Below are 25,934 nucleotides of genomic sequence, written 5' to 3'. Positions count from 1 at the left end.
AAATTATTTTAGTTATTTTTCTATTAGGTATTTTTCAAGGAAGTAAACACCCATTTCATTTAACCTCATCTCTGCTAAGATTTACAATTTAATTTTAAAATCTTTGCTTTCATAATGTAAATAGTATGAAAGACTGGAAAAAAACCTCACAAAGTAGGTGAACTCTTAAAATGCTTTAAAGGCAATTTTGGATAATGGTAATAAAAGGAATCTGGAACAACTCATGCACCTGGAAAGGTATAGCAATCTTGCTTCCCTACCTTCATGTTTCCCTATGATGGATGGAAAGTTGGAGAAATGCTGTTTCCATCTTTCTCTGCTTCTACATCCCTCTCTTGGGAATCCCTCCCCAGTTACAAACATACAGCTATCTGCACTAGCTTGAGATAGTACTTCATTTCTGTAATTAAGTCCAAGTGAAAAATAATGGTTTCAAGCCTACTGAGCTAAATGTTAAGAGATATAGCCAGAATATAACAGAGGGAATTTAAACTGCAAAGTAACAACTTACTTACTGGGCAAGAACATAAGCTCACAGTCATGATTCTGGTTGAAACTCAAGCTAAGCAGCACTAAGAGACCACGTGTAGGTTCCAAGTGACGTTTCTTTGAAGTCCAAGGGTATTTGTGACTCATACTGTGCCATAGGCCAAGCATAAACTAAGACTAGTACATGCATTAAATAATTCTAAATAAATACTTTTTCACAATAAATACCCTTTTATTTCAAACTGTAGAGTTCTTCAGAAACTTCAATGCTTGCTCCATTGCATGCTGTTGTAGCTTCCAATGTAAATTGTATGTATATTCAAAAAATCTACAGGAATGGGCTCTATCAAGTTTTAGGTTTAGATACTGGCTTCCTGCTGTCCTATTAAGACACTTGTTGTCTTTGAAGATCTTTCTCAAGTTCAAAACAACATATTTGTGAATTTGGCACAGTGTTAACCTAGTAAACAATTTTTTACGGGTAAAAAAATACTGAATATGATGAAATCATAAGCGGCGAATTTTAGACTAAACAGTTTTCACTTCTTTTTCTTATTAAAGTCACTTGTCAAATGTCAGATTCCAGTTGTTTGTAATTATGCAAGTAAATTTTTTGTTTTTTGTTTTGTTTTGTTGTTTTTTCCCTATTGACTAAATAAGAGCAGGAATAACATATGATAATTTGTTGCATTAGGTGACCAGAACTCACTCTAACAAATCTAACTGCTTTAGGAGCTATTCCACCAGATGGCAAATGATGACTCTTACTCATCGTGTTGAAATGCTTCAAACAGACTCTCACAAACTGGCAATAGGCCAAGCTCTCACTGCCCATAGTCTTTTAAGCATAAGGTGATTAGAAAAAGCTTTCAGTGTTACAGTCATGGAAATCCACCAAATGGTATTCTACCAGGTGAAAATAAACTTTCTGTTTTGGTAAAACAGAACGTAACTACACGCACTCACTAGAGTCTCTCATTGACACTTAATATTCACCCATGATTTCCCCCTCTTTGCTCTCAGTCTAGTGTAAGTCCTCACCAAACTTCATTATAGCAGATGCTTAATATTCTATCCCAGTACACAAAAATGAACTGGTTTCTCTATTAGAGGGCTTAAAACTCTGCAGTTCACAAAAGCAAAATAATGTGGCTCTGATGAGAACAAAGAAATTATCAGTTTGAGAAAAGGAAATTAAATATTAATTCCACACTAATCTGTACTATTAGAAAGGAATACCATTGTGTAAGAGAAGCCTTTCCCACATTAGCTATGGAAATCATTATAACAATACACCAGATTAATTAAAGTGCAACTTCTGTTACTGAGACTTTAAATAAAGAACAACTACGAAAGCACAGAACTGATAATGTTTAAGTCTAGGTCAGTGATTTGGAAAACTTTGGAAAACTAACTTTTGCACAATTCTTTAAAAATTTGCAGCAGAGAGTCAGTAAATGACGTATCTTCTATTTTTAATATCAAAACTGATCTCTGCAACAAAAAAATATACAAAGACAACTGTTTTTGTCTGCTGAAGTGATGACAGTGGTATAATAGACCATAAGGCCACAAACAGATCATCTTGAATGTACTGAGCAAGTTGCTGCATGAACACAAATAGAAAACCCATACTCCAGAGAGTGCAGAAATACATAAGCAAAACAATGAGTAGTAGGGAATAATCAGTAAAGAAAAAGTAAGCAATTTACAGGAAAAAAAACAACATGACATGCTCAACACTGGAGAACAAATTAAACTAAAAAAAGAAACTATCTAATGAGTTGGCAGAGTCTTCTAATATAAACTCCGAAGAGAAACCCTCCTGGCTGTTCCCAGCAATACATAATCCTCTTGCCTCTTCTATTTTCTAAGCACTTCCAGGAATGTACAGTGGAATCCAGCAGTTTACAGGCATTTAAGTATTTAAAATTAAGGTATTTGGAACACTGCACTGTAGTCACAAACCAAATGACAAGAATGGAGAAGAAAAGATGAGTGCATGTGAGATGATTCACTCTCGGGTAACTTGGAACAAGCAGGATACAAAATGAGGAATATTTTTACATGGCTTCTATTAGGTGTTAATTTTTGTTTGCGTCCCTTCTCTTTTTTTTTTTTTTTTTTTTTTTTTTCAAACCCACTCATTTACTCGTTCTCTTGTCTTTTCATACTTGTCTGCAGTCCTTTAATTTCAAAGGACTTGTTTAATAGCAAGTCTGAACAGTCATTTTCTCTAATATGAATACATGAATAATTTTCTAAAATAGCTTTCAGATCCATGAATATGCTAAATTGAAGCTTGATAGAGACTACTGAGGCAGCAAGTTGCAACCACTGACCAAGGCTGCATATCTTGTCACACTGCATCGTACGTCCACATTGATCCATTTGTGCTGTGACCCAAAGATCCTCTGATTCCAAAATCAGGGAAAAAATTAACTTGAACAGCACTTATGTGCAACTCCAAATGCAAATCTTAATTAACTCAGTCTCCCAAAGGGAACAATTTTTTCCTAGTGAGATACCAAGACACTGAGAGGGGGAAAAAAAAAGATAAATGATCTTCATACGGTCTGACAAAAAAACTACAATGACCCCATTTTTGAGTCCACATGTAATACTCCCCACAACAGGCTACACAGGAGGAAGAGGAGCTGGCAAAGGAGGTTGCATGTGGGAAAACTGCATCTACTAGCATGGCTTTCCTCATGATAGTTCTGAGATGAGGCATAGTCTTGGTCGCTGTTACACAAATTTGAAGTCCATTCACTGTTCCTATACCTTACAGAGCAGGTAAACAACTGGGAAGCAAGCACAGTGTTAGTGGTAGCATGGGAAATGTGTACGGAAAGGAAGAGAAAGAAGGCAGGGAAAACAGCATGTCTAGCAGAGAAAAACATAAAGGGTAATTCCCTTTAATCTCATTCCAAGGTCCTAATTCTCTGACAACAACTGCATTCTCTATTTTATAATTTGTTTGTTTGTTTCAGTGGAAAAGAAGTAATAAAATCAACTCTACCAAGCCCTAAAATATTTCCAGAACAATTTTTTTTATTTAATTAGGCCTTTCCATCTTCAAGTCTAGGCACTAGAACTGAATAAAGTTTGTGTTTCATGAACCTTTTACACTCACAAAGGTATCTGATAGCAGAGTCAATTGTTTGTTTTGATTCACTGCCCAGTGCAAAAAAGGACTGATGGGAATCAGACAACCAGTACATGCGAGTGCTTTGCTGTTACTCAGGCTCTGCAAGGAAAAAGTTACACTGTGATTGATGCCTGTATGAAGTAGAAATGGCAGAAATAAAGCAAATAGTGCTGTCCATCTTTTCAGAAGGAAATACAGGACTTCAGCTGAAAATTATCAACAAAAAATAATGACAGTGAGTAATAGAACTTCTAATGCTAACTACATAAACATGATAAAATAAACTAATTCAAGCTGATTTTCTTTCCCCTCTGACGCTCTGTTGGCTCCTGAATTTTGGATATCCGCCAACATTCTCATTACGTCTTCTTGACCTGTGTATGATGGCCATTTCTCCAACTGACAGGTGCCTACAACTAATCAGTTTTATTTTTGTGTAGTACAACTTTAGTTTTACACAACAATAAAAAGGAATGGAACACTTAGGACCCTAACACAGTGACACGAAGTAGAGAAATGCAGGCCAGGTACAACAACCTTCTGATGTGGAGACACAAGATGCAGCATAGAAGACAAGGAGTGATAAGAAATGGGACACAAGGTTGGTAAAGAAGATCTCAGCTATAAACTACCAAAAAAAAAAAAAAAAAGATCTGCAGATAGACAACAGTGATGCCCTTCACAAGTATTTTGTTGCTCTTTAAACTATTAACAGTAAATTTGGATGTAATTTGGAGCTACAGACCAATTAAAAAGAAAGCGTAAACATGCAGAAACCAACATGTTAACACTGACCTCAAGCAGAAGGGGAGAAGAAAACAAAGCCATCAAGATTAACATCATTAGATCTGGATTAAAGACTATTCTTAAATTAGGTTAAGATTTACATTATACTAACACATACATAAGTTGTACTTCCTTTGGCCACAAACAAGCTTTTGAGCAGTACTCTGTGCAACTGGTTTTATCTGCACTCTCTTTTGCGGGGGAACAATTTAGTGTCATTTACTCTCAGTGTTTAGTTCAACCTTGTAAAATTGTCATCGAAATTTATCAGTGTGTCATTCATTTCAAGATACCGAATCTTTACTTACAGAAGGAGACAAGTGAAAAAGATAAATGTACACAGCAGTGAACAGAACAGGCAAGGTCAATCAAAAGTCTGATTCACTCACTCTTAGAAATCAAGAACAAAGGACAGTGAAAGAACAGTTAAAGGCAGGCTGTTCAGAATTACTACCACAAAGTAGTACTAATTTATAACATAACACCCAATAACATGATGAATAAATATCTTGCAGAAGTTTATTGTACATCAGGTTTGCTTCAGCAAGATAACATCAAATCTTATAAAGTGGATGTTTACCTTGTTGGATAAGGGCTTCTGCGGCAGGCTCCCCAGAACCTACATTTACGTACTCTTCATTAGGATGCTTTTTGTTGTAATGCCTCTTCAGGGAACCAGATATGTTGCAGGAATAACGGCAGTGTGCACAACGGAAAGGCTAGGAGCAAAAAGGAAACAGCTCTAAGCTGCTAGATTTAGATTCAGAGAAACCAGGTTGAATTCTACTTTGGGCATTTTCCAAGGAGACTTTCCAAAATTCAACACAAAGTCACAACTAAATTTTACCTACAATTTTGAACTTGTAATTATACGCAAAAACAAACAAACAAACAGACAAAAAAAAAAAAAAAATAACCAAGAATTCTCAACATTATAATATCAGTACTTACTTTCACAATTCAATAAACTGGGTATTTTCTAATGAAATCAGACCTGATCTCAGGTCTGACCACACAGAGATCCTCTGCAAGCGATTTACTCAGTTGCCCTGAACAAAGTAATTTTTGTCCAAAAAGAGGGAGTAAGAGAGCTAAAATAACTCCACCTTTTGAGTGAGACATGCAACTATTAAAGGAAGCTAGGCAGAACCAGGTCTGAAACAGAATGCAGACATTGACTGAACTCCTTCGGGAAAAGTCAAGTTCCTCAGAACAAGCAAAATGCTTCATGTGCAGCCACACTGACCAGACTCATCTAAAGCTAGTCAGCAGAAAACAGCTGGTACAGAAATTCTGATTAAGAAGCTGAATTTAAAGCAGGGAAATGTCTGCTGTCAGGGTCTACTGACCAGAACATTGCCCTAACGTTGCTGCTCATGACCTTCCTTGAGGCTTCAAGCCTCAATAAGGAAGAAAACTGGTGTTCAGATTCCTTTAACCTTTCAATCCAGAAGGTGCTGTAACATTCAGCCTTCAATTTTTTCATAGTAATGCCCTCCTTTTCCACAGCAGGTACCACAGTTCTTTCAAGTAAATATTTTATGCAGATTGCTTAGTTGTTGTATCAGTTTAAATACACTCGCATGTACTGTTATTATGTGCTGTATGACAGCAGGATTGGTAGCAGAGTGGGGAGAGGCAGTAATTTTTTCTTTAATCTGGCCATATAGAGTTGATGGCACAACCTCTATAGCTCTGTGCAAACAGAATACATTTATGCTATGATAATGCACATAACAAACATGAAATAGTACATGCTGAATTATACTAAACCTAGCAGTGGATGTTCTATGATCCTGAAGATGAAAACGGAAGTGCAGAAAAACTTCAAAAATGGTCTGTCCAAGTCACCAGTACGAGATCACAAAATATTCTGCTATTGTCCTATTTGCCAGTATGAGGTCACACAATAGTTTCACGTGTATCTACTTATAATTATTTCTAATTAATACTTTGGAAGTTTCAGAATAATCAACCTTTTACATTTGGTTCAGTTATTTCAAACATGTCTGATGGTAACAAAAGGTCTGAACAATATGCAGTATTATGCTATCTGCTATGCAATTAGAATACTTCACACATTTCAGCTAAGTACAGGGCAGAAAATAGGACAAGAAAGCAAGCAAGCAAATGAACAAAACAAAAAACATAGGCAAATCTAATCATTGGTAGAGAAATTTTCCCAAGGCTTCTATTGTTCATTACTGCTCGAAGTTCACCATCTTCAGCAAATTACATTAGCATCTCCAAGCCGTAATGGAAAAGGGCTTTTCTAAACATCCTGTTGATTCCTTTAAGCAAACTGTATTGTAATGGTGTAAGAGCAGCAACTTTACTGCTCTACTACTGTCTACAGTGCAAATTCATGAAGCTGATATTCAGAAAAAAATGTTCAAATGTCAAGTTACAAAATTTTTGTTGTCAAAAACAATCTGAACACAATCATGAAACTGACCAGATTCAATATCTCAATAAATTTAACAAAAAGAACGAGTGCTAGAACTTGAGAATGGTGAAAAAGGACATCACCTTACCACTGATCATCATGTTTTTCTGCAGGTATAATGCTTATACATACAGGGAAATGAATGAACAATACATCTGGATGGTACTGTTTTATCAGAAGAACTGTCAGCATGTTTAGTGTTCATGAGAATACACCAAATGACACAGTGCAAGTTCACTAGAAATGCTATTTTCAAAACAGGCTTTAAAAATACACTTGACTGAAGAAACGCTAACAGTTAAGAAATATACAAAATAAATCACAGATTTTTAAATGACCTAAACATGTGCTGAAGTTGTGTAACAGGATCGCTTTAATGATGTGACAAGTGTTAGTAAATGGTACAAACAAAAGTAATCTTAATAAGTTTTCCAATTGTTTTACACCAGTACAGCAGTTTTTGTTTTGATCTATTCTTCCCTTGTAGCATTTGGCTGATTCTAAGTATTTTCTAACCAACTTAGTTTCCACTGCCTTTCAACTTCATTTACCATGACCAAAACATCTTTCTAACCCTTAATTTGTTTTCTCTCTGGTTATTCACATCTCTTCCAGGTTTTCAAAATCTATTCTAATATTTTGTCACTCTACATCTGCCCAGCTTTCCTACTATGTCAGGAAAATGTAGTCCATTCACTTCAAATTTGTTTCTTCAAATTCTACGCTGTACTGTTTTGCTTTTGTTTTGTGTTTGCTGTTTGTTTGTTTGTTTTTTTACCAGAATAATGTCTGAGCATTGGTGGATGTCTCCATGGACACTGCTGAGGGAGCTGGCAGAGGTGATTGCTGAACTGCTCTCTGTCATCTTCGAGAGGTCTTAGAGAATGGGGAAGGTGCCTGAAGACTGGAGGATAGCCAGTCCGGTTTTCAAAAAGGGCAAGAAGGAAGATCCAGGTAATTACAGGCCAGTCAGCCTCACCTCTGTCCCTGGAAAGGTGATGGAACAGCTTGTGCTGGATGCCATCTCCAGACAACTGGAAGAAAAGGAGGTTATCAGGAGTAGTCAGCACGGGTTCACCAAGGGGAGGTCGTGCTTGACCAACCTGGTAGCCTTCTATGATGTTGTCACTGGCTGGGTGGGTGGGGGGAGAGCAGTGGATGTAGTCTACCTTGATTTCAGCAAGGCGTTTGATACTGTCTCCAGAACAAAGCTGAGGAAGTGTGGGATAGATGAGTGGACAGTGAGGTGGGTTGAGAACTGGCTGACTGGCAGAGCACAGAGGGTCATCGTTGGGGGGTGCAGAGTCCGGTTGGAGACCTGTTACTAGCGGTGTTCCTTAGGGGTCAGTGCTGGGTCCAGTCTTGTTCAACATCTTCATCAGTGACCTTGATGAGGGAATAGTGGCCACCCTCAACAAGTTTGCTGAGGATACGAAGCTGGGAGGATTGGCTGACACGCCTGAAGGCTGTGCTGCCATTCAGTGAGACCTGGACAGGCTGGAGAGCTGGGCAGTAAGAAACCAGATGAGGTTTAACAAAAGCAAGTATAGAGTCCTGCATCTGGGGAGGAATAATTGCATGCACCAGTACAGGTTGGGGGATGACCTGCTGGAGAGGTGCTCTGTGGAGAGGGACCTGGGTGTTCTGGTGGACGACAGGTTGGCCATGAGCCAGCAGTGTGCCCTTGTGGCCAAGAGGGCCAATGGCATTCTGGGGTGCATTAAAAAGAGCATGGCCAGCAGGTCAAGGGAGGTGATCCTCCCCCTCTACTCTGCCCTGGTGAGGCCTCATCTGGAGTACTGCGTCCAGTTCTGGGCTTCCCAGCACAAAAAGACAGGGATCTCTTGGAAAGAGTCCAATGGAGGGCCATAAAGATGGTGAAGGGCCTGGAGCATCTCCCCTATGGAGAGAGGCTAAGTGAACTGGGTCTGTTCAGCCTTGCGAGAAGACTGAGAGGAGACCTGATCCAGGTCTATAAATATCTAAGGTGTGGGGGGCAGAGTGGCGAGGATGGACTCTTTTCAGTGGTGAGTGGAGACAGGACAAGGGGAAACGGCCAGAAACTGCAGCACAGGAAGTGCTGTTCCGCACCAAGAACTTTTTATGGTGAGGGTGACGGAGCACTGGAACAGGCTGCCCAGGGAAGTCGTAGAGTCTCCTTCTCTGGAGATGTTCAAGACCTCCCTGGATGCCTACCTGTGCAACCTGGTGTAAGGAACCTGCTTTGGCATGGGGGTTGGACTCGATGATCTCTGGAGGTCCCATCCAACCCCTATGATTCTGTGATTCTGTGATCCCTGGAGACATTCAAGGTCAGGCTGGACAGAGCTCCAAGCAACCTGATCTAGCTATACACGTTCCTTATTGTTGAAGAGGAGTTGGACCAAATGAACTTTAAAGGTCTCTTCCAACTCAAATGATTCTATGTGCATTTCTTCTCATGTGCAGTTGAAGGAAATTTCCTGTGACCAGCTTCAGCTTAACCAAAACAAAAAAGTAAAAAAGTTCTAAACAGCAGTGTCTGTAGACTAGAAAAGCAATACAGCAGTAACTAGTCACCAAGAACTCACCTATCACTAAACATATAAAGAAAAAACAAAACATAATCTACTTCAGTTTCTCAGATATCTATAATTTAAATCAAACCATGAAATGTTGATAATTATTTTTAATTCTTTTTTTTTTCTTCCAGTGCTCCCTGAAATGAGTTCTTGTACTTCTGAGGTCGAGGTATTACCAGCAACTCACTGTCCACACAGGAAATAATTCTCAGCACAGTAACAGGATTAACTTTGATTTCTGCAGCTCTGGAATTCATTTTTGAGAGTGTCCTGAAGTCCAAATTCAAGCACCTGCCAACCACCAGGGTTCTGTGACTCAAACACCATGTAGCTTGGAAATGGGATTGATTGAACTATTATTAGATTGTGTTGCTACTGATGAGCTTGATATGCATAAAAGCAACTATCCCAGAGAGAGGTAGGTGTTACTAAGAGACAATTAATGAACCCCTCTTAGCAAATATTCCTGATCGACTTACTTCAGTGCTTTGCAGTTCTCTTAATGCATTGAATAGCCACAATTCAATGTAGGCTTAGAGGACTGCCAAGAGATATTTTATTTGTAACACTAAAACATAGTCAGAACTACCCATGTTCTAACTCATAAAGTACTTACTATGAATACTTTCATCTCCTTAGCCATTTAAAAAGGAAAAGAGTGTTTTTCCACTAAAGAGATAGGAAATTTTTTTAATGTATATATTATTGTATATATTATTATGTATTATTATTGTATATATTATTATGTATGTATTATTATATATTATATTATATATTATATTATTGCATATATAATATATTGTAATATATTATATTATTATTATAAATATATATTATTAAGAAAAAAAATCTTTCTTTAAAATATACAGCCCCTCTAGATGATTTGCTTCATTTTCCTATATGATCTTGCCTTCCAAAACTTAAATCATGAGTCAAAAAACTGTCATTCTTTCTGCTGTATGAAGAAGCAACTAAAGTGTACTCTTCACAGAAGCAAACTAATTTGTTAGATAATGAAAACTGTTTGCATATCAAAATAGTATGACATTTTCCATGATTACTATGTTCATTGCTAAGATAAGTGTTACATTAAAATGAACATTTCATACATAAAAAATACCCGGTTTTTCGGGAAAAAAAGACAAGGATCATTTCTGTTTTCTGAAAGCAATATTTCACAATTCATTGCATCAAGATCATGCTGAGAACCAATTTGAGAATAAAGCCAAACTAAAGTCTACACATTTCTCACCTAAACACTTCATAGAAGCATTAACAATCTTCAAAATTCTCTCCAAGCCACATTTCAGATAAACGTGTTGGGTTTTTTTAAGTTAATTAATCCTCATCAATTTTCTTCAAGTATATGAACTCACATACAAACTTTCACAGCAGATTAAGACGGGCAATGAACAGTGATGGATGGGATGCATATTCCTACTTTAATAAGGAATTTTAAGATACATATGAGATTAGTAATGTCAAGTCAGACATAATGGTTACATCTGATATATATTTTAATACATGTATCTTTGTCAGGTACAGATACTGAAAATAGTCCACAAACAAAACAAATCCACCTCAGCAGTCTGAATATGAAGTGAATATTCCCAAAATATTATATTATTAAGATGCTGTAATTGTGACTATAAAACAAAATGTGCTAGTTTTGAAGCTGTTGCCTGAAGTTCCATGTATTTCTGAAAGTCATCAGTAACGACAACTTATGTTTTCTTACCTTGAAAGGGACATGTTGTTCCATATGACGTAGGAGTTGTGGCTTCTGAACAGCTGTATAGTCACATACTGTACATTTAAACTGCTTTCCTGAAACAGGTAGAAAATGGAATCAGAATTTTCTATTTAAATTCTGAAAACTACTGGTAATATTTCTTCATAATAATGATTTCCAAAATTATAATAATGAACAATACTCAGTTTACCACCTGTTCTCCAAAATTTGATTAAACAGAGTGAAGAGCAGTAAGGAAGAAAAAAGGCTTGAGTGTCACCTTTAAATTACAAGTGTTAAGTATTTGAGGTTCTCTTGGGATAGTTTTTTGGTGAAAAAGAGAAAAAATCAGTATAGCAAAGCCTAAATGGAAGAAGGAAATAGAGAATTTACCACTACAGTCACCTTTACTTCGCTATTCATAAAGCAGATTTATACATCTCTAAAATAATGATGTTTGGTCATGGTTATATGGGTTTACTCTTCTTTTGTCCCCAGTAGTGAGTTGCTAAAATTCAAACACATTTAAGTTTGCTTGGTTTTCCCTGCATGCTTTCTTGATATATTTCAGGTATAGCATGACAGAACCTATTATTTTTACCACAAGATTTCTTCAATGTATTTTGCTCTACTTTTCCAATAAGGACGCAAAGTACCTTAAAAAGATTTCTATGAAGGCTTAACCCAAGACACAGGGAGAAATAAAACTGGTCATAGAATGAAATAGGATTAATATGGCAAATAGCAGAGCCTAGTGTTCCCACCTTTCACTTTTGCTTACACAGTTTTAAAAATGAGCACAGACTGCAGCAGAGAGCATGATGGCTCCTTGTTCATTATGAGTTTTTGCCTTTTGTCATCTAAATCTCTGCAGTAACCCTCAGACTCACATACAGTCCTACAAGGCAAGAGAGAGCACATACTGGGATTAGCTCACACCTCCTGTGCGGTGTCTGGAGGCTGCCAAACAGAAGGAGAAAGGGAAAGTTCTATCATCTGTCCTTGTAGTGCTGACTTGTATTTATTTTAAAAGGGGACACATTTTCTCAAAATGTTTGGGCTTAAAATAACTTTGGAACTTCTACTCGACAACAGAACATGAAGACAACTGGAGCATAGTTGCAAAACTTTGTTCTCACAGATACAAGGCTAAAAAGTCACTGAAAGAGAAACACAGTGTATCTTGAATCAAGTACTTTACAGACTGAAAGTCTGATCGTCAGTACAGTCATACAATTCGTAGAGACTGCTTTGTGGAAAAAAAAAAATACAAAAAAACCCAACAACATCAATTCAGCACAGAAGTGTTATCCAAAGAAAAGTGCTTCTTTAAGTTCCGTATAGAAAGATTATGTTGTATTCCTAGATTATTTGAAATCTTTTTACATGCCTACAAGTTTTTAAGTCAGGCCTTAATACTGCAGTTATTAAACCTGAAATAGCAATAAGAAAACAGAAGAATAAGAAATGGAATTGCAACTACCCAAGCTGATAGGGAGAACATTCAGTCTAAAAGTCAACATTTTTAACAGAGGGCATGACTAATGTCTAAGACAATTTACTCAAAAATCAGATAGATGCCCTGTCACGTGAAGTCTTTAAATCAAGTCTGCTTAGATATAATACATCTAAAAAGATGTCCCACACAACCCATCTGAAATATGATGTAGAATTATTAAATTACAGTCTGTATTCTGCAAGATATCAGACTCTGTGGACATAATAACCTGCTTTTAGCCTTGAAACCATTACTCTAAGAGGAATGAATTCTCTACGACATTTTCAAGAAACATCTCTAGCTGTTTGTGGCTCTGTAAAGAGGGAAGCTCTCAAACAAATACCATGCAGTACTTCCCTTTGTGCACCTTTTAGTTTAAAGCATTTTCTCTCCCCAATCTTTTTTCCTTATGATTTAAAAATAAAATAGCTTGTCTCCATTTTTTGTCTTGCTTTCAAACTCCCTCTCTCTACACATTTAGATTGTATCAGTCCTGCTATGTATTAAACATAGAAAGACAGCATTTCCTAATTAAATGCCCATGGTTGGCCAACTATATCTGATCAAAGCAGTGTGTGTGTTAAAGCTAATCAAAAAGCAAAAGAAGCAATAGGAAGGATAAATAAGTATTGTCTTGAAGAAATCAGGTTTCTTTAAATTCTGAATCTCACTCAAACAATTGCAAGCATTTTATAACAAGTGTGAAAGCTTCCATGAAACGAACCTAAGAAAAATTGTGTTGCAATTTCTGATATCTAATTAAATAATGAAAAACAGCTTTTCTGATTTATTTCTAATCACAATCAGTAATAAGACAGGGCTGCAGAGTTGTTTTCTATCATGTCACCCTCAAGTGGAATAAAACAGACAGAAAACTACTTTATATTCCACTAGGTAAATTGACCTTGCAAGGCTGATATTTGAACAAAAATTGCCCAGATTCCTAACTCAGGAAGACAAGACTCAAAGAGCAGAAGCATCTCTCAAATTCATTTGTTTGTGAAATAATTGAAAAACACTAGCTATGTGCTAGTGAGAAGTTCTGAAGTGCTGTCAGTGTAGGAGGAGATATTCAGCAAAGAGAAATCAGCAGCATCCTAGAGGTTCTGAGTCCCTTAACAAATCATACAGTACATTCTTGATGACAAATGTTATCTTTATTTTCACAATTGTTGGAAATACATGAAGAGTTTATTGAAGCGAACTTTGTGAGGAATAAGACTCTATAGAGTCACTCTCTATCTAGAGATAGTGAAATCTGTCACCCCAATGGCAGCATGCATTTTTCCAAAGGTAATGGGAATTTCATAGAACTCTGTTTGTATCAGTCCCCATGCAGGAGGTATTAATGGCACCACAGGAAGATGTTTTTCTAAGCTTCATATTTTAATTATATTCCAAATTTTCTTTCAATTCAAATACAACCTGCTCTCTCCCACTGCCAGCTATCAGCAGATGATCTGGTAAGTGAAATTGCTGATTTCTGCACATGTAATTTATACATACAAGTGCAGCACCTGTATGTTATTGATCAAGTTATTTGAAAACACTGGAAAGTACTTTTGGAATAAGGAATGATTTTCTGAGTTGGCAATACTACATATTTCCTATAATATACATCATACCACTTCAGTTAGTGTCACACACACTGAGGAGAACAGACACAAAAATAAGAGTATCAAAGGATAATAAGGAGCTTGTGTGCAAGGGTAATGCTAGTGAGCAGGCAAAAATTTCAAGAAAAAATAATTTAAATGAAATAGCCAATAAAGAGAGGCATTAGGCTCCACAAGGTTGCATGAATAACAAAGACCATGCTACTAAGCTCAGCACAACTTATAATGCTTATTATGCTTTGAAAACAACAGGGAAATAAAGTATTGTTGCATCCCAAATTTTGAAAGAAATTAGAGTATTTTTATCTTGGTTTACATCTAATTTTTTCCTATCATTACCACAGAAATATTAAAATTACTGAGCAAATGTTCCTGCACGTGTGTCTATTGTGAATACATACCCATGCGTACCACCTAGGATACCTGGGGACACAGGTGTGCAGTAATTTACTTCTACTGGGCTATTGGATTTGGCAACTCCTAGCAATATTCTCACAGAATAAAGCAGATAATAAAGGAATTATCTGTATTTTCAAACTTCTGTTGAGATCAGAAGTACTCTGAAAGTATATGGAAGGAAGTGACCACAATAGAGAAAAGCAAGTATTCCATGGACAACTGTCTTTCACAGAGGTCAATTTTGAAAAGTTTTTGAATTATTACATAAACAGAAATATCTCCTGGGAAAAAACAAACTTTGTAAGTAGTGTTCAGTGCTCAAATGAAAAAAAGGTTGTTAATATAGTGCTATATGACAGGCAGCAGTTATTGCCCTAAAATAAACTTGGATTTAATAAATGTGCTCTTACCATCAGCAGTATGAAGGAGTTTATGGCTCTTCAAAGTGCTTTTTGATTTGAACTTTTTTCCACACATATCACAAAGGTGTGTTTTCTCAGTGCTGTGACGATTCATATGAGCTTTCAAGTTACTCTTGCTGCGAGCGGCATACTCACAGAGAGAACATTTGAAGGGTTTGACACCTAAAAACAAAAATGCACTAGGAAACAAGCTGTATGTTTTGATAAGAGAGTGGACATTTCAGAAATTACAAATTTTGAGAGAACAACACAGGCAACATTTTAAAATTAGGGTGTTAACATTTAAGAAATTTAATTTGTAGAGTCTAAGTAACTACACTGAGTTCTTGACAGCATCAGATGATTTAACTAATTACGAGAACGGAGTGTTGGGGTGCTCATTTTAGAATTAAATATTTCAATATTAAATGCAGGTTCTAAGTTCAATAAAGAAAATATGATTATTTTTGTATTGTTATGTTGACCCTGCATTTAAAAGCAGAATCCAATCCATCTAAATTTGAATCTAACTGACAACCAAATGTTTTCCTAAAAGTCTTCTGATAACTAACATACTCTATTTACTGTAATAAAGAACAGAGAAACTTCTTTTAAGAAGACTGGTTCATTAGATATTTAATACATAAGCACAAGTTAAATGTGTAAAGTTGCATTTGATTGTTAATTAGCTTCAGACCTGCTAATGGCTTGCATAGTCGTACTTTTTTCTGGTTAAGCTTACACCTTCACTTCTTTCAAATCGTCCAAAGCATCAGTATCTCATCTAGCAGAAAGTGAACTAGAACAAAGTAAATCTTTCAAAGAAAAGTTAGATATAACTGAACTAGTAGAGTAATTCCACAGTTTCATGAGGCTCTGACAGTTTTAGGTTGATAGTCATGATCTTAAAACTGGATTTACAAGCATGAGGAATTACAGCCTACTTTCAAGCAGACTTGATTGCATGCTTTGATTTTGGAATAAATTCCTGTCCATTTCTCCCTAGTTACATGAAAAGGGTACCAAATTTTCTTGGCAGTATAAACTCTGTCTACAGAATACATGACCAATTGTTCCAAGCCTTCAATTTTGAATTACCAAAACTCCTGAAGGATCCTAGAGAGAACAACTACCATAGTAAAAAGACAGAGTTCAGGCTTTCAAACACACAGTATGAGAATAAATGTCTGCATGGGCACTAACACTTTGGTAACAAAAAAACAGTTCAGGAGCACTAAATTCCATTATTCTCTTTATGCAAATTTATGGACAAAGAATCCAGAATAATGCTGAAAGGCCAAAGGCAATCTGCTCCATAGTTTATTTACCATTTGAGTCGTCATATGAGCTGTCTTCCATCTATTATAAGCACAGATACACTGAGTAGGCAAAAGCTTTTACTGGACAACAGTTATAAGTCAAAGGAATTTTCAAACTCTGTGCTAGCACTGAAATGGAATTTCTTCCTGAGACACATAAATAAATACATATATGCATGTAACATATATTTGTATGCAATTATATGCATATATACACATATAGAATGCTGACGCGCACACACACACACATACATGTATACAGGATCAGCAGTGTCATATGTTTTTTTTCCATCACTGTTTAGGCCCATGTCAGCTAGCTGCCATGCTCAGCATGATGCAATTAAAATACACACAGAAGTTGTAAGTGCACATCAAAGCAACAGGATTTCAGCTGTTTTACTAATAGATTCCTTTAACAAGCATGTTTGGACAAATCTGAAAGAGCAGTAGCTTTTCATATGGAATTACTGAAAATTACTGGTTTTAAGAGACTCTGAATTTGAATTTAAATTGCTTCTCTCTTTTTTATAGAATAATTTTTGGATGTATATGAATGAGGTCTAGAAAAAAATGGAATAAGAAGCTTATTAATTTTCTTTAACCTTTAGGCTGTCTATTCATGTTGAGAACATGTACTTTTTGGATGCATATGAATGAGGTATTGAAAAAATGGAATCAGAAGCTTGTTAATTTTCTTTAACCTTTAGGCTTTCCATTTGTGTTGTGAAAATTTAATTTCATATGTGATTTAGAATCTATTAAACTAATTATATAAACATTGAGAGCTATTCTACTGTAGTTTAACTTTTTTTTTATTCAGGTATAGCAGTAAATTTGAATTCCTTTTTAAGTCAGTGAAGCTTGTGTGGAATAAGAAACTGATCATATCCTCAAAAACTCAAAACCAGACTTTTACCTTCATGAGCCCAAATGTGACGCTGAAGGTCTGATCCATTCTTCATAAAATAAAAATCACAATAGGGACATTTCACAGCTCGTTTTCCAATAAGTCCTTTCAACTGCACTCTTCTGCCAAGAATCTCAGAAATGGTACTCATCGAAACCTCTGAGAGAAAAGTTAACAGATTAATAAAAACAAGAAGGACATCAGGGAATTTGTTCTCTGTTACATATCTAATACTGAAGAGCTAGATCCTGATCCACTTCAGATTTTTATAAGTTTTACCTTTGCTCGTACCACTCAGATAATACCAAAGTAATGAATACAACACTTCTACTTTAGGGCCTTTTCCTTTAAAGCCTTTCATATGTTCTTACCTTTCTCTCTCAATTTGTACACTCCATAATCCCCACTATTTGGGTACAATAAATAAATAAATAAATAAATCTTGCACATGCATTGGCTGAAAAACCATTTTCCAACTATGAACATTTACAATAAACAAATCTAGTGGTTTTTTCTTCAACATTTTCAGAAGAGTTTCTTCAAAATTTCTCCCCAGCTTACCAGAGATGTCAAGGATCACAATAATTCAGTCAGCTACAATCCTCAGAATGCCTGATAAACAGAAATTTTCAAGTGAAAAAATAGCGGTGTGCTCTTGCAGCTTGAAAAGCAAATGGTATCCTGGGATCCATCAGAAAAGGAGTGGTCAGCAGAGACAGGGAAGTGATTGTCCCCCTCTACTCTGCTCTTGGGAGGCCCCATACGGAGTACTGAGTCCAGGTCTGGAGCCGCCAGTACAAAAAAGACAGAGAGCTGTTGGAGAGGGTCCAGAGGAGAGCCACAAAGGTGATCAGGGGACTGGAGCACCTCCCCTACAAAGTCAAGATGAGGGAGCTGGGCTTGTTCAGCCTGGAGAAGAGAAGGCTGCAGGGTGACCTCATTGCAGCCTTTCAGTACCTATAGGGAGCCTACAAACAGGAGGGGAATCAACTCTTTGAAAGAGTAGATAACTGCAGGACAAGGGGAAATGGTTTTAAGTTGAGGAAGGGAAGATTTAGGTTGGATGTCAGGAGGAAGTTTTTACAGAGAGAGTGGTGAGGTGCTGGAACAGGCTGCCCCAGAGAGGTTGTGGATGCCCCGTTCCTGGAGGTGTTCAAGGCCAGGTTGCATGGGACCCTGGGCAGCCTGGTCGAGCGTTAAATGGGGGGGTTGGTGGCCCTGCATGTGGCAGGGGGTTGGAGATTCATGATCCTTGACGTCCCTCCCAACCCTGGCCATTCTGTGATTCTGTGAAAACAGACTTCTGGAATGCATCTGGAAGATTTCTAAGGTCACCTGTTCCAAGCAGGGCCAATTTAGCAGGTTCAATTAAGATCTCTGCAGTCCCATCCAACCTTGTTTAAAGTACTCAAACAAGAAAAAACACAGACAGGTCTGGACCCTCACCTACTTTCTATGGTAGATTCTTGATTCATGACTTCAGGCTTGTATGTCTGCTCAGTAGGGATCTATGAAAGTTGATTCCTCTCATGTCTCAGACTATTAATACATTTAATGTTAAATCAGATAAAAGCTGGATAAAACCTGGTCAAAAGCTAGGTAATTCTGTGAGAAGGGACGAGAATCCAAAAGCCCTCCTTTACTGCTAAGTTCCCTAGTCATTGGGCAAAAAGGGCTAAGTTCTCTATCTCTGGTTCAAAATACGGCTCTACAAGAGATTTTTGTCCTACTGACTTCATGGAACTAGAGTTCAACTCTATCCTCTGTAAAACTAGTAAAAGAAGAAGTATGATTTAATAACACATCTTATACTTGATGAAAATTGAAGCAATGAGAGCAAGTCATGCTGAATGATATTAAGAAAGGAAGGAGAAAAGAGCTACAGAAATAACGTTTTAATGATAAATATGAAATGGTTTCAGTTTAAATTAATTTTTGATGTGTCGTTTTAAAATTCAATTCCTTTTAACAGTATCCACCTTTTTTTTTTCACTTTTTGTTCTTTTCCATTTCCATTCTTAAAGACAATTGCAGTCATTCCATTCAGTAATTGACAATTTACAACAACACATTCCTTACATTTATTTAGCTTGTAATTAAGTATGTTGGAAGAATAAAGGGTTTCCTCCTGCTTACAAGGACAGCATGCACAGTACAAAGAATTGTGCATTAAAGCTGCTTAATATATTTATATAGTGATGTTGCATAACTACTGCATAGGCATATCTTAGATGCATTTCATTTATACCATGGAGGTATACCAGCAAAATACCAGATTTATCAGGTAAGTTCTATTCACATATATGAATTAGAAATGAAGATACAAATAATAGGCTGTACATACATATATTTTTTAACCTCACTTCTATTATAATCAAGAGTTTAAAAGAGTGCAATTTCCCAAATCAAAAAATCATTCTATACTTTTAGAAGGAATCAGATGCAAAACAAATTGCTCACTGTATTTAAATTCCTGAGTTCAGTACAGCTTGACAGCTAACTGGTATTTCTGGACTGCAGACACACCATACACTAATAATTCAGCAGTCAATGGACCAGTGCAGGCCAATGGCAAGCTTTAAGGCCACAATATACAGTGCATTGCTAATTCACAGACTAAATTATTTAGAGAGGCCACGTATATTCCCTGGCTAAGGCAACAAAAAAAGCTTTACAGCCACAGATCTTGAACATTAATTTCTGTGCTTACTGAGTGACTTATCTACTGTCTACAGTACAGCACGTAAGCCTTTCCTCATCTCAGCTTGGTGCACAAGATACATCCCATAACATTTGACAAGTCCTCCACCAGGCACATTGTTGTGGTCTGCAAATAAAGAGGTTTGGGAAAAAGAGAGCTGAAGTGGAAGCTAGTCTGAACTTAGAGCACAGCAAATTGTTAAAAACACGAGTCTAGCACTATCTAGTGGCAGTAGGAAGATAAGAAATTACTGCTTTACCTATCATGCTGTATTTTAGACAAAGACTATGAAAGACATTTCAAATGGACTTTTTCTTTCCCAAACTCAACTGGTACTTTCCTACTTAGTAACAAATTATGTCAAGTGGTAAGCATCACCGTAAAACAAGCTGATAAAAGTATGTAAGCCTATACAAGTCAACTCTCATTATCCACAGTGGCGAGAATCATTCTATCCAATATCATACAAATACTGATGAAGGAAATATTGCATTTTGCTTGAACTGATAAATCATGGCATTAGAAATCAAATCTAAAAAGATTTTCACTGGATTGCAGTAGCTAGCTTGGATCCAGCTTAATTCTGGGCGCAGAATATTACACCAGGTTCTAGTAACAGCCCTGCTGCAGACTTCAGATGGCCCTGGAGATAAAGCCTGGCCACATCCTAACTGAGCAGGCCTAGAGTCAACCCAAGGACTTCTGCATTCATGGGAATTTATCTACAAATACAACAAACTACCGACAGACAAAATAATGTGCAACAAACTCACTTCTGTCAGTTAATGTATGGACAATGGTATTTTATGTCTAATATCCTGTTACATGGTATCTATGGGACTAATTCCGGACATGCTGATCTTAATTTGAATTCACTTAAGTCATCTTTTGGATGGAAATGAGTTCTTTGCCAGGTGAAGTCAGATTGCTTAAAACAGTCACCTGATATACCTGGAACAATAACCTTTTCATTCTAAATTCTAACATCTGCAAACCCAATAAAATCCTTAATCGAAACAAATTAGATTAAACATAGACTTTTTCTTTGGAAGGTAACCACGTTATATTGCTCACTGTAGAGTTTATAGTTGAATTGTAATATACGGAGAAAATTTCCCTGATTTTTTCTTACCAGGATGATTTATCTTGATGTGTGATTTTATAAGTCGATCTTCAGAAAATGACTTCTCGCACACAGGACATGAATAACTCTTTTTATCCTTAAGTGAGAAATAAGAAGAAAGAAAGAGATTGTATTTAAGTCCACTGGTAAAATCACTATGTCATTATTCAGTAACACACAGTTCTCAACAAAGTTATAACGGAAAGTTCAGGGTTGTTGGTGTTGATTTTTTTTTTTTTTGATTTAACAAATTCACATATTTATGGTGAAATAAGTGAAAGAGAAATATGAAAGAATTCTAAGCATATCATTAATCCTTGTGAATGTAGAGCTCCAAGTTAAAGTACATGAGAAAGTGCACAATAAATGTAAGCATTATCTTCTGGATGACACTTTAGACAAGACACATAACAGATTAAACTTCTTTGATAGATGCACAACTATTCAGTTTCTTCAGTGATTTCAGAGATTCTCCAATCTGAAACCTCAGATTTCATTATTCTGAAGACATCTACCAGTCTTATAATATCGCATAATGGCCTGAAGTTGAGCAGAAGAGTTAACAATGACAGATGCCATTACTTATTCAAAGTCTATATTTTGAACACTATGAATATGCAGCATTTTTACATGTTACCAATAAAGCATTATTCAATATACTATACTGACTTCAAGACTTCCAGATCTCTCTGGATTTTATCAGTGTTGCTGATGTTATAAAAGCTGTAGCATCACCAAACAAGCGGAACTAAAGAGCTTTGATGAAATTTCTTTCTATATGCATTCTTAGTGGGTTTTAGTGTTGTTCCAGAAGCAGCTAATTCCACATAAAAATGCTGGACTTTTCTCCATTAACTGAAGAATTATCCAATTAAAAAAAATCTTTGCTGTTTATATAAATTGAAGAGATTGACCTGTCCAGCAGTACCTGCTGACACAGACCAGGTGCTCCACCAAACACATCGGTCATCTACACACCGCTGCTCTGACCAGGTTAATGCATGACAGGAGTATCAAAACAACAGAGAGAGGGAAGAATGTCTAGTTAGTCAGGACTAAGTAGGTAGATAACATCTCCCACCAGGTAGTGTATCTACCAAACCACTGGGAGATTGCTGGAAAAGGTGAGTTGAAGTTACAGAACAGATATTTTCATGGTTATTTCAGGAGGACAGAAAATCTCTTGAAGAGCACAGAATGAAGATTACTGTTTCAAAAGGAAAACGTTATGAAAGAGAAATGTGCAAGTAAAAGTAGAGTAAGAATCCTGGACTCTACCAATTTCTCACCTGACATTAACGAGGAAAATAGGACAAAGAGATAAGTATTGCCTGTAGGCTGTAGTTATAAATGAACATCCCTCTTAAAAGTAAAGCAAAAATGAAAGATTTTAGTCATAAATTGTTTTGGATTACCTCATAAGTATTTGCATTTAATATCATTTACATCTGAGAAAACAAACAAACAAACAACTGGCTGAAATAGCAGTAAGCAATTTCACAACAGTGGAATATGGGATAGAAACTCTTTCAGTTAATATAGCAATAGCACAACAATAATTCTGACTGCACTGTCAGAAAGTTGTCTGTGAGAAAAACTATGCCAAGAATGGGGGAGAGCAGCTCCTAGAGGATTAACACCTTGAGTGAAATAAAGTGCCTTACTAAGATGGAGTTGGGTCAGTCACCACTTGGAGCCCTGAGAACCTCACGTGAAGTGAGAACAGCAGAGAACACCAGCTAGTTTATGGAGGAAGAGATTCAAGAAGCCTGTGCAATGTTCATCAAGTGCCCTCAAGAAAAGAGCTGTTAATTCAGGGAATTAGTATCTCTCAAATCATGTACCTATTATCTCTAAACCTGCTACCTGCTATGATTTTGGTTTTCTACCTGAATATGTTACCCAAATGAAAATTGATAAATTCATTTTCATAAAAATAAATCTTTAGACATATTTTTATCATTTCTCTTATTACTTTTATGATGTAATTATGGTAATTTTCTTGCAGTTTCTCTTGAGGAGCAGCATGAAAGTACAGGCATCAGAAAGTATTTTTCCATGTGCTTATGGAAAACAAAAATAAAAAAAAAATCAACAACAATCCAACAGGTTTCTTCAAGTAGTAAGAAAGTTTTCTACACCAAGTTCTATGGTAAATGTGTCAAAAATGTGTCTTTTGTAGAGTAACAGATTTCAATTCTGAGCATAGCCCCAAAAAAGATCCCCACCACCACAGCTCCAGCTCTACTGATTGCCCTTGTCATAGGCAGTGACAGAGGCACTTGGAAGGACTTACACTGAGGTTGTAGTAATACTTTCATCACATTCTCAGCATGCAGGTTTTCCTCTGCTATGAATAGAAGTTCTTTATCCTGCACCTTATCAGACTGCCTGCCTTTTAGATGCCTTTGAGGGCTTTTGAATGATGCAAACAGAAGCAAGGTATCAAGAAAGACAGATCTACCTTTGTTGGAAACCAGCTGCATTATCCAATCAACTACTTCAATTTCAAAGTCACATCCATACTTCCTGAGGCTTCCTTAATCTCTCTATTAGTCAATTTGAGAATATGTAGGAATCACAGAATAGAAGGGGTTGGAAGGGACCTCCAGAGATCGAGTCCAACCCCCTTTAAGAAACTTAAAATAATTCCAAAGTTTTTGATTGGAAGTACTGTTCACATCCCACAATTCAGGAATTAGTCAGGTTCATAAACAATCTTAAACCTAGAAAAAAGTAGTCTACTATTATCACAGAACTTTCTTTGTTTATGTTATCATTCGTTATAAACTTACAGAGGAATCACAGTGCCTTTCTCTCTATATAAAAGAATTAAAATTGTGCTTAAAAAGGATTTCAATATCTATCTATACTGATACAGTCCTTAAAGAAAATTTATTTCCCTGAGGTATGTGTTTCAAGATAATTCAATGGGTAGATGTACTAGTATATAGCCTTAAAACAAAAATGAAACTCTCTGGATATTTAAAAAAACAATGGACCACTATAAAGTGCAATTAATTAATCAAGCAATGCCAAACACAACCAACGATGCAAAACACCGTGAATGTAACCAGCCTACTCATAAACAGAGGCACCCTGATGACCCGAGGATCTTACCCTATGAAAATAAAGAGTAACATCTGATGATGCTATATCAATATAAATTCATGGACCGTAACAGCAGTTCTGATGCTAATTTCAAAAGAGACTGTGTGAACTCCTGACTGCTTTGTAATTTGTTTTATTAGCAGTGCAAAGTGAAAACTATAGCTATTATAAAAATCATTCGATTCATACTACATGAGACTAATGTGATATAGAAATCAACAATACCCTCAGCTTCTTTATTAGCAGTGACATTATTTTATGAGCAGGAAATAAAACAAAGCTCAACTAAATATTGGTTCCCATTGGCAAAACTAAATGTTTCTCATCTGCCCAGTGCCTCCCAGCTCAGCAGCCAGGTGAGTGTAGTACTCAGGCCAAATGGACTACACTGGCTTAAAAAATATTTTTCTGCCATTACCACTCCTCTTTCTTATAAAGCTTTTCTGAAGCTAATGGTCAGCAGAATATTCTGATGCTGGATGAACTGAGCTGCTGAGAAGAGACGTTTAGCATCTTTTCCTCCCCATAGTGCAGTATCTGATTGTCTCGACTCTTCCTGCTTTATTATTTTAAACATACTGAAAAGAATACAAGATTTTACAGATGTGAAAAGTAATTTGTTAAGACAAAGATGCTTCTACACCAAAAATAATATGTACATGTCAGAGCAGCAAAATAAAGAACAAAAATAGAGGAGTGAAAAATCAAAGCTCTGCACAGAAGTTGATGACTGAAGAAAGAGACAAATTACAGAAGGTGTCTATGCTAGCATCACAGTAAGTTTTACTGACTTAAAACCAAAACAAGAGCAAAGCAGCACGTACAGTCCCAAAATGACTTTATTTAACTCTCCTCCCACACTGTTTTCTCACTCCAGTATTTAAATCTTTATGCATTGTGATAGTTTGGTACTTGAACATTTTTGTTCTTTTTGTTTTCTCCATAGCTGATGCACTTCTTTCATGTGGAAGAAAAATTATGATGAAGCCACTCACTGGCTTGCAAAATGAAAACACTGTCAAGCATCTTCCAGTGTTACTACATCCTCAGATGGAATTCCTGGACCTATAGCTGCAGTGGACATGCAATCACAAGCCTTCTTGTAGTAAGAAATGAGCTAGCTTGACCTCCTGTGCATGTGCCCTAATCTAAGAGTATTGCCAGCAGAAGTTCTCAATTTGTTAATTACAAAAAAATTATTGTTCAATAATGTAGAGTAGTAGAGAGATTATGCCCACTCCTGCACCTACTCAAATCAACAAAAAATTAAATATTAACATAAAACATAAAATAAGGCTCCTGAGTTAAACTTGTGATGAGTGAAGAAGTGCAGAAATCCTTATCAAACTTGTCATGATGCTCAAATTGAAATTTTCAAGATTGCTGAATTAAGCTGATGTCACTGTTAAACTGCAACTCTGCTCCGCTGGTCTGATGTACCCAGAAAGTGGTCACACACACAGATGAGGGAAATTACTTAAAAAATTGTAAAAAGCTAGACAGATTTTATTGTAGCTCACAAGATGATAGCAATAATTTTAATGCATTTTTCATGAAATAACTGCTTAGAAAAATAAACGGCCAGCTGAAACTTCTTATGGAAGCCAGCATCAAGAACAAAAGCCATTTTCCAACTGAGTGGCCAGACACAGAATCACAGAATCACAGAATCACAGAATCACAGAATCACAGAA

At 36.5% G+C, this 25,934-nt stretch overlaps 1 protein-coding gene across 3 annotated transcripts in view; it reads right to left on the bottom strand.

The window, feature by feature from the left end:
• ZFAT (zinc finger and AT-hook domain containing) overlaps positions 1 to 25,934 on the bottom strand; it is an 83,883-nt gene that overhangs the window by 18,208 nt on the left and 39,741 nt on the right. For all 3 annotated transcript variants that reach the window (XM_042808669.1, XM_042808671.1, XM_042808670.1), the window contains 5 exons: positions 21,139 to 21,226; positions 17,315 to 17,464; positions 15,089 to 15,262; positions 11,172 to 11,260; positions 5,007 to 5,145 (listed from right to left, as the gene is read on the bottom strand). In XM_042808669.1, coding sequence (XP_042664603.1) covers positions 5,007 to 5,145; positions 11,172 to 11,260; positions 15,089 to 15,262; positions 17,315 to 17,464; positions 21,139 to 21,226 — 640 coding nt within the window. The remainder of the gene's footprint in view (positions 1 to 5,006; positions 5,146 to 11,171; positions 11,261 to 15,088; positions 15,263 to 17,314; positions 17,465 to 21,138; positions 21,227 to 25,934) is intronic.

Source organism: Centrocercus urophasianus, unplaced genomic scaffold, assembly GCF_019232065.1.
Source record: "Centrocercus urophasianus isolate 14NV4802_14NV808 unplaced genomic scaffold, USGS_Curo_1.0 seq_11, whole genome shotgun sequence".
Taxonomy (NCBI): domain Eukaryota; kingdom Metazoa; phylum Chordata; class Aves; order Galliformes; family Phasianidae; genus Centrocercus; species Centrocercus urophasianus.
Note: the sequence above shows the minus strand (reverse complement) of the source record. Positions and strands in the feature narration are given on the sequence as shown.